At 34.2% G+C, this 9,885-nt stretch overlaps 3 protein-coding genes across 3 annotated transcripts; all 3 read right to left on the bottom strand.

Moving 5' to 3' along the window:
- Positions 1-1,704: 1,704 nt before the first annotated feature.
- On the bottom strand, positions 1,705-1,905 carry LOC113176299 (keratin-associated protein 20-2-like). The gene has a single exon (XM_026380764.2). The coding sequence runs from the start codon at positions 1,903-1,905 to the stop codon at positions 1,705-1,707; it is 201 nt and encodes a 66-aa protein (XP_026236549.2).
- Positions 1,906-5,591: 3,686 nt separating this feature from the next.
- Positions 5,592-5,789, bottom strand: LOC113176300 (keratin-associated protein 20-2-like). The gene has a single exon (XM_026380765.1). The coding sequence runs from the start codon at positions 5,787-5,789 to the stop codon at positions 5,592-5,594; it is 198 nt and encodes a 65-aa protein (XP_026236550.1).
- Positions 5,790-9,079: 3,290 nt separating this feature from the next.
- On the bottom strand, positions 9,080-9,274 carry LOC113176301 (keratin-associated protein 19-7-like). Its single transcript, XM_026380766.2, has one exon. It carries the CDS (start codon positions 9,272-9,274, stop codon positions 9,080-9,082), a length of 195 nt encoding a protein of 64 aa, XP_026236551.2.
- Between the last annotated feature and the right edge of the window lie 611 nt (positions 9,275-9,885).

The following is a 9,885-nucleotide window of genomic DNA, read 5'->3' as shown; positions in this document are numbered from 1 at the left end:
ACCCAATTCAAATGAGAATTAATGAAAAAATAGGCTCTGAATTTTGGTTAAGGTCCATTTACCTCTCTTGGTCTAGTCTGTAGTAGATGCTCATTTGTCTTTTCTGTTAAGGATGGTTCTTAATTGTGATGATTTTCTCATCACCTAGACATGAGCACAGTTGTATTATATTTTTTACCTCATTTGAAATGATTCTGTTTGTGTCTTAGGAAATGGACCCCTGTGACTTTCAATTTCTAAAATATCTCCAGGAGAAACCTGGCTCTGTTAAAGTCAGTACTCTCCAAGCACATTCTTGTCAGATTGTGTCTTCGTATATCTCCAACTATGGTTTGCCACTCCTGAAAAATTAAAAGTGGACTCAAAACTCTTCTGGTTACTCTGTGTCACAGCACTGTCCTGCCTGATTCCTAGAATGGTCAATTTCACGCCTTCAGCCATTTTCTCCTTCTTTAGAATGTTTTCTCCTTATTCTTTATTTTCCCCACTAGCATTTCCTTGCACTTACTGCTGTCAGTTTGTTTTCCAAGTGAAACATAACCAATTTAAGAGTGCAAAGAATTTGAATAGAGGGAAAATTAGCCTATGTAGGCTTGTACATTTAATGAGGACTAGAGTTTGGGATGAAAAAGAAAATAACCTCCTGCTAATTTGATACTTAAAATGTGACTCATGGTTTTGATTAGTTTATCTTTCTATGAATAAAACCAATTTTTTAAAATAGAAAATAAATTCATATATTTTGAAATACTGTTTAGTTGCCATGATGACAATCAATAATGTGATTTCAATGCACACATTTTCAATAGCATGAAGTCTGAGTCATTTTGAGGGAGAAGATAAAAATACAGATACATATATAGATATCGCTATAGATATAGATACATATAGATGGGTATACATACATGTGTACATACATATATCTATGCATATCTATATCTATATATAGACCTACATATAGATAGATAGATAGATAGATATAGATATACACTTTATTCACCACTGTAAAAAGTGCAAACAATTACTTTGAGACACTTTCACAGAGGCAGAGCTATAGATGATATAATGTAACCACTGGCAAGATAAACAACACAAAACTTTAAAAGAAAGATTTTAAAAATGATCTCATATACTCACATTATTGTATATAAAAAACCATCTAAAAAACTTACAAAGGGTGATTTTAGAAGATATGAAGAGACATATATATAAAAACAGATTGTGTATGATCTTTTAGAAGTAATAACCATGCAATATTAATTTTTGGATCCCTACTGACCACAGAAAAGATATGTCATATTTTTTTTCTCTCTCATATTTCCATTAAACCCCTGCACCTGATTAATCACATCCAAATGCACAAATAGATGTTTCACTGAGGAGACAAATAAAAACAATTGTATCAATGTAATATTTCCAATGCAACACTTTATTTAATATAAGGACATTTAACATAGAAGTTGAAAAATTTCATCACATTACACACACTGTGTAATTATCAAGAATAAACATTTCTCCAATCACACAAATCAAGAGATAAGGATGAATCAGGTAGTTGATTTCATTTCATTCATTTTTCTCAGACGCTTTGGTGTATAGTAGGTATGTTGAAAGCATTTAACATTTTTCACATGAAGAAAGTTGGAGATGATTCTTGTATGAACGGATGTGACAGCCAATAGGCTCAGCAGCTGAGGAAATGCCTCAGTAGAAGCCATAGGAATAGTATCTTCTGTAGCAGAGTGGGCGGCAGCATCCATAACCATAGCCACCATAGCCACCATAGCCATAGCCTAGGCCACCGTAGCCACAGCCATAGCCACCATAGCCACAGCCATAGCCACAGCCTAGGCCACCATAGCCATAGCCCAGCCCACCGTAGTAGTTGCCATAGTAGCAGCTCATGCTGTCAGGAGTGGAGTGTTCAGTTCAGGATCAGGATGTAGGTGTCTTGAGTCTGGATATCACTGTCTGCCACCTGCCTTTTATATGCCATGGGTGCTGGTGGGGAAAACCACAGACAGTGCATGGTCACATTATCTCATTCATGTGCCTCAGACAATGTCATGGGTATCTTGATTTATTGCAAAACAAGCCTCATAACTGAAATAATTTTGTTCCTATGTCAGGATTCCATGATCTATTCATGGACTTTTTAAGATGAAATTCCTGTTCTATTTTGAATTCCAAATGTTGTTCTATATATAGTTAATTGAATACATGTGATATGATTATAGAGGGCCATGTAAGTTATGAAAACAGGTATTTCAATTTGATTTTTGTTTTGTTTCCATTCTTGAATAGAAGATGAGGTTTTCCTTCCTTCCTTTCTCCCTGCCTACCTTCCTTCCTTCCTTCCTTTTATTCCTCTCTTCTCCTTCTTTTCTCTTCTTCTTTGAAATTATCCTTAATTTATATTTCAAGCTTTCTAGAAAACACATGTTAATTTTCCAGTTATAAACCACATTTGCTCCATGGTTTCCTTTTTTCATCTCAAATGATGATAACAGATATAAGAGTAAAGCACTGAAAAGTAAAATTTGGTGCTCCAACCTCAACTCTTAGTGTTTTTAATAAGTGTCACATTCATTCTTTGATATACCATGGAGGTACAGGATTGGCATGTTTTTTAAAAAGTGCATGGATAGGGCTGGAGTTGTGACTCAGTGGTAGAGAGCTTGCTTAGCATGTTTGATGCACTGGGTTCGATTCTCAGCATCACATATAAATAAATTAATAAAATGAAAGTCCATCGACAATCTAAAAAATATCTTTAAAAAAGTGCATGGACAGAACAGAGGGCTCAATGAGCTGTACTCTGTATTTGCTTCCTCAGTTTTTAGCTTATGATGAAGTATTGGTGGAAACAGGATACTCACTCTTGCAAAGATGTTTTTGCTTGAATATCAATAGTTAATTGTTCTATAAAGTTCAATTTACATAAAATAAATTAGACCTGTTATAAGAGGATAGATCAACACCTGAGATATAGAAAAGTCTAAATTATGTTCCATCATTCTTGGAAGTTACAGGGGGCCATTTCCTAAGAGACAAAGCAGAATCCTTTCAAATGAGATTAAAAAATAATAAAAACAGTGTTCCTATCAAGGTGATGAGAAAATCATCACTAGAATTAAGAAGAACCATCTTTATCAGTTGGAGAATTGGTAAGAAGGAAGGAGCTTCCACTCTGATTTTATATTTGCTGAACCTAAGAGTCCTCTGACTCACAAATTCTGCCAGTTCTGCTCCTTGCTATCACTGCACCTTGAAAATTTGCACAGGTGCATAGATATGACAAAATCTTGCTTTCCCTCATCCTCAGGTTCTTATTCAAATCACTTGTGACTTCTGAGAGAAATTCATAGGTCTGCTAGCTTCTTTCAGCTTCCCATTGACGTTTATTTTTCATCGACAATGTGCCAATAATACTTTCAGTATTATTTTGTATTGTGTGTTACAAAAAAACAAGACAAGAATTCAAGTTTTCTTCGTTTTAAAATTGGACTATAAATCATGTTTCTTCAGCAGGTTTAGTATATTTAGTATTAGTTATATTATATTGCTTCACTGAAGCTAAATTTGTTAAATAATTTACTGTTTCATTCATTTGCCTTTTTAAAAGCAAACTAGAATTTTAATTTAATTCCTGGTTCATTTATACAAGTTTAGTACAAGTTCCAATATGTGGCTTTTATTATCTGTTGCTTTTTGTGCATATTTCCATGGGAGTCCATGAGTTCAAACTTGTCTATTAAAATTCTAGAAGATTCAGAACAATATTATATTTCATCTTAGAGAATTGTATTGTTGCCACTGTTCTTGAGCTGTTAGAAAATGTCTGAGTGATCCAATTAAAACAAGGATTAATGCAAAATTAAGCTCTGAATATTGGTTAGGGTCCATTTACCTCTTTTGGTCTAGACTGCAATGGATGCTCTTTTGTCTCCTCTGATAAAGATGGTTCTTCTTAATTCTAGTGATGATTTTCTCATCACCTTGATAGGAACACCTTTTTTTATTATTTTTTAATCTCATTTGAAATGATTCTGCTTTGTGTCTTAGGAAATGGCCCCCTGTGACTTCCAATTTCTACAATATCGCAAGGACAAACCTGGCTCTGTTAAGGTCAGTATTCTCCAAGCACATTCTTGTTAGACTCTGTCTTTTATGTTTCCAAATATGGTTTGTCAGTCCTGAAAAATTAATGGACTAAAAATTCTGCTGGTCACTCTGTGTCACCACACCATACTGCCTGGCTCCTAGAATGGACAATTTCACCCCTTCACTCATATTCTCCATCTTCAGAATGTTCTCCCCTTATTCCTTGTTTCCCCACTAGCATTTCCTTGCACTTAATTCCGTCAGTTTGTTTCCCAAGTGAAACATAATGGCTTTAAGTGTGCAAAGAATTTGATTCTGAGAAAATTAGCATATGGAGTCATGTTCATTTGATGAAGACTCACTCAACTGTGGAATAAAAATGAAAATAAACTACTGCTAATTTGATACTGAGGAAACAGCTCATGGTTGATTAATTTATCTTACTATTCATGGTACCCAATTTTTCCTAAAGAGAAGAAATTATTATTTATTTTGAAATACTATTGAGTTGCAATGATGATAATACATTATGTCATTTTATTATACACATTTTCAATATGATAAAGTCTGCAGTTATTTTTTAGGGAGGAGCTGTAGTTACAAATACAGATATAGATATCAAGATATTGATAAAGATAGATATTCATATATACTTATGTATACATGTTTACATACACATATCTACACATATAAATACACCCATCTAAACATCTATGGGCCATTGTATACACACATTTAATTTGAGATTCTTTCACTGAGTCTGAGCTATAGATGATATCATCTCAGTACTGATGGTGCAAATGACACCAATCTGTAAATACAAAGATTTTTAAATGATCTCATGTTGTATAAAAATTATCGTATATTATATCCATTTTAAAAAGCTTACAATCAAAGGGTAATTTTAGAAGATATGAAAAGATAAATAAAATAGAATTTGTATGATCCCTGAAAGACTTATTATTTGTACATTAATTTAAACTCCTAATGACCACAAAGTAACTCTAAGATTCTCCTTCTCTCTCTCTCTCTCTCTCTCTCTCTCTCTCTCTCTCTCTCTCTCTCTCTCTCTCTCCATTTCTATGAACAACACATAAGACTAATCACAAGCACATGTACCAATACACACACACACACACACACACACACACAAATGGACACATTTCAATAGAATTATAAGACAGCAATGTTTCCAGTGAAATACAATTTATTTTATAATATGTATTGTTTACATATTGAGATTCAAATCTGATCACAATTTTCATAGTGTTATAAAGGTAATTATTAAATGAAAACGTTTCTTTAACAATTACACAACCAAAAGTTAAGTATGAATTAAAACAGGAGAGCTGATTTCATTCATTTTTCTGAGAGTTTGGAGTTGGTAATTTTGAAGACATTTAACATTTTTCATGTGAAGAAAGTTGGAGATGATTCCTGTAAGACAGGATGTGACAGCCAGTAGGCTCAGCACCTGAGAAAATGCCTCAGTAGAAGCCATAGGAATAGTATCTTCTGTAGCAGAGTGGGCGGCAGCATCCATAACCATAGCCACCATAGCCACCATAGCCATAGCCTAGGTGGCCACCATAGCCATAGCCACCATAGCCACAGCCATAGCCACAACCTAGGCCACCATAGCCATAGCCCAGCCCACCATAGTAGTTGCCATAGTAGCAGCTCATGCTGTCAGGAGTGGAGTGTTTAGTTCAGGATCAGGATGTAGGTGTCTTGAGTCTGGATGTCACTGTCTGCCACCTGCCTTTTATATGCCATGGGTGCTGGTGGGGAAAACCACAGACAGTGCATGGTCACATTATCTCACTCATGTGCCTCAGACAACATCATGAATGTCTTTACTTATTGCAAAACAAGCCTCATAACTGAGATGATTTTGCTCCTACATCAGGATTCTGCAATTCATTTATGGGCCTTTAAAATGAAATTCTTGGTCTATTATGAATGCTTGTCTCTTTTTGTATATAGTTAATTGTGTACCTATGATTATGTAATACTGTGTAAATTATGAAAGTAGGTATTTCACTCGGATTATTGTTTTGTTTCATCCATTCTTAATAGAAGAATTTCCTTCCTTCCTTCCATCCTTCCTTCCTACTTTCTTTTCATTTTTTTCTTGTGAACTTATTCTTAATTTATATTTCCAACTTTCAAAAAACACATGTTCATGTTTTATTTAGAAACCACATTTTCTCCATGATTCCCTTTTTTATCCACCACGAATGTTACAAATGCTAAAGCATCCTAAGGTAAGTTGGATGCTATAATCTCAATTCTTCATGTTTTATAATAGTTGTCACATTTACTCTTTAAAATGCCATGGAGATGCAGGAATGTCATGTTTCTGTAAAAATGCATGGATAGAACAGAGGAACCAAATGAACCATGAGCTCCTTTTTTGCTTCCTCAAATTTTAGCTGATGGTTAAATATTGGTATAAACAAGGATAATCAGTCATGGAACAATTTTTTTTGTTTCCTTATCAATAATTTATAAATTTATTAAAATTCAATTAATAACAAATAAACTAAACCTATTATAAGAAGATAGATCAACACCTTAGCTAGTCAGAGACAAATCTAAATTATGTTCCACCAGTCTTAATGCAGACATTGGAGGAACTGGTAAGGAGGCTTAAGTCTGATTTTAATTTTGCTGAACTCAAAAGTCCTCTGACTCACAACTCTCACCAGTTGTTCTCCTTGCTGTCACTGAGCACTGAAAAGAGTCACAGGAACATACACATGATGAAAACCTGCTTTTTCCAAGGTTCTCGTGTAGATCCTTGAGACTTCTGAGAGAAATTCACATAGATCTGCTTGTGTCTTTCACCTACCAATTGATATTTATTTTTCATAAACCATATGCCAATAAATTTTAAGTCATTGTATTGTGTGTTGCCAAAAAAAAGATAGCAAATATTTTATTTTTTGAAACTGACCACTAAATTAAGTTTCTTAGGCAGGATTGATGCATTTAGTAATAGGCATATTACAATCCTTTTCTATAGGAAAATTTGTTAAATAATTTACTATATTATTAATTTGCTTTTTAGAAAAAGAACTACAGTTTTAATTTGATGATTGGTTCATTTTTCCAGTTTTGGTACAAGTTCCAGTATGGCTGATGTTATCTCTTGCCTCTTTTGCACATTTCCAAGAGAGTCCACAAGTTCAACATTTTCTATGAAAATTTTAGAGGATTCAAAGCAATACTATATTTTACCTTATAAACTAGTGTTGCTGTTACTGGTATTGCTCTTGCACTATTAGAAAATGTGTGACTGGCCCAATTCAAACAAGGACTGATGTAAAATTAGACTCTGAATTTTGGTTAGGGTCCACTTACTTCTTTTGGTCTTGTCTATAAATGATGCCTTTTTTATCCTTCTGTTAAGCATTTTAATCTTCTGTTAATCTTCTAGTGATGATTTTATCATTGTCTTGATACAAACACAGTTTTTATTATCTCTCAATCTCATTTGAAATGATTCGGTTTTGTGTCTTAGGAAATGGAGCCCTGTGGCTTACAATTTCTAAAATATCTCAAGGAGAAACCTGGCTCTAGTCAGTATTTTCCCAGCACATTCTGTCAGATTATGTCTTTGTATGTCTCAAAATATGGTTTGCCAGGCTTGAAAAATTACAAATGGACTTTGATTCTGCTACTCTCTGTCACGGCACCATCTTGCCTGGCTCCTAGGCCTGCCAACTTCTCACCTTCACCAAATTTCTCTGTCCTCAGAATATTCACCCCATTATTTCTTACTTTCCCCACCCACCAGCCATTCCATTTAATGCTGTCAGTCTGTTTCCCAAGTGAAACATAACCAAAGAATTTGATTATAAAGTAAATTAGCCTATGTAGCTGTGTACATTGGATAAGACCGGATTTTGAGATGAAAAATAAAATACCCTAAAGCTGTTTTGATACTTGGAAAGTAGCTCATGGTTTTGATAAATTATCTTGCTATACAGTACTTGCTAATTTTTCCTAAATACAAAAATAAGTTTATATGTTTTGAAATACAATTTAGTTGTCATGGTGATAATCCATAATGCCATTATTAGTGCACATATTTTCAATATGTTAATGTTTTCAGTCATCTTTTAGGGAGGAGATATAGATACAGATACAAACATAAATATCAATATCAATACAGAGATAGATATAGATGTCTACATATGTACATATACATATCTATATAGAGAGATTTATATATCTCATACATATTTATCTCTCAATGCAAACACATGAACAATTAATTTGAGATACTTTCACAAAGACAGATGTATAGATGATATATTACAACCACTGGTGGTGCAAGTGAAATGAAACATCAAACAGAAAGATTTTAAAATGATCTCATGTTGTGTACATACACTACTGTATAAAAAAAGCCATCCAAAAAACTTTACAAAGAAGGGTAATTTTAGGAGTGATAAAAATACATATATAAAAAGAAATTTTGTATGATCTCTTAGAAAAGACTTATTTATACTATTAATTTTGGGATTCATAATGACCACAGAAGAGTTCAGGCATACTCTTTCTCTCCCATTTCTATAAAACCCCCACACATGATTAATCACATCCAAATATACAAATGGACATGCTTTATTGATGGGGACAAATGAAATCAATTGTAACAATATTTCCAATGAAATACTGTTTATTTAATAATATGGATGTTTGCATAGAAGTTGACAGTCAAATTCAACCACATTTTTTGCAGTGTTATAATTATTAAAAAAATTTCTCCAAACTATCATTCAGTCCAAGAGATGAGATAAGAATGAATCAAAACAGGTAGCTGATTTCATTCATTTTTATCAGACACTTTGGTGGACAGTTGGTATGTTGAAGACATTTAACATTTTTCACGTGAAGAAAGTTGGAGATGATTCCAGTAAGACAGGATGTGACAGCCAATAGGCTCAGTAGCTGAGAAAATGCCTCAGTAGAAGCCATAGGAATAGTATCTTCTATAGTAGAGTGGGCGGCAGCATCCATAACCATAGCCACCATAGCCACCATAGCCATAGCCTAGGCCACCATAGCCATAGCCACCATAGCCACAGCCATAGCCACAGCCTAGGCCACCATAGCCATAGCCCAGCCCACCATAGTAGTTGCCATAGTAGCAGCTCATGCTGTCAGGAGTGGAGTGTTCAGTTCAGGATCAGGATGCAGGTGTCTTGAGTCTGGATGTCACTGTCTGCCACCTGTCTTTTATATACCATGGGAGCTGGGTGGAGAAAACCACAGACAGTGCATGGTCATATTATCTCACTCATGTGCCTCTACAATGTTATGAATATCTATTTATTGCAAAACAAGCCTCATAACCGAGATGATTTTGTTCCTATGTCAGGATTCCCTGAAGCGTTCATGGATCTTTAAGATGAGATTCCTGTTCTGTTTTGAATGCCAACTATCATTCTACATATTGTAAATTGAACACCCATGATATGATTACATAGGACATGTAAGCTATGAAAATATGTATTTCACTTTAATTTTTGTTGTGTATTGTTTCCATTCTTAAGTATAAGAAAGTCTTCCTTCCTTCAATTTCTTTTCCTCTCTTCTCTTTCTTTTCAATTTTGGAATTATCCTTAACTTATATTTCAAAATTTCCATAAAACACATGTTCATTTTCCAGTTATAAACCACATTTACTCCATGGTTCCCTTTTTCATCCCAAATGAATTTTATAGATGCAAATGAAAACACTGTAAGATAAAGTTGGGTGCTCCACCC

The sequence above is a fragment of the Urocitellus parryii genome, chromosome 2 (assembly GCF_045843805.1).
Source record: "Urocitellus parryii isolate mUroPar1 chromosome 2, mUroPar1.hap1, whole genome shotgun sequence".
Taxonomy (NCBI): domain Eukaryota; kingdom Metazoa; phylum Chordata; class Mammalia; order Rodentia; family Sciuridae; genus Urocitellus; species Urocitellus parryii.
This window is presented reverse-complemented; position numbering and strand designations above follow the sequence as displayed.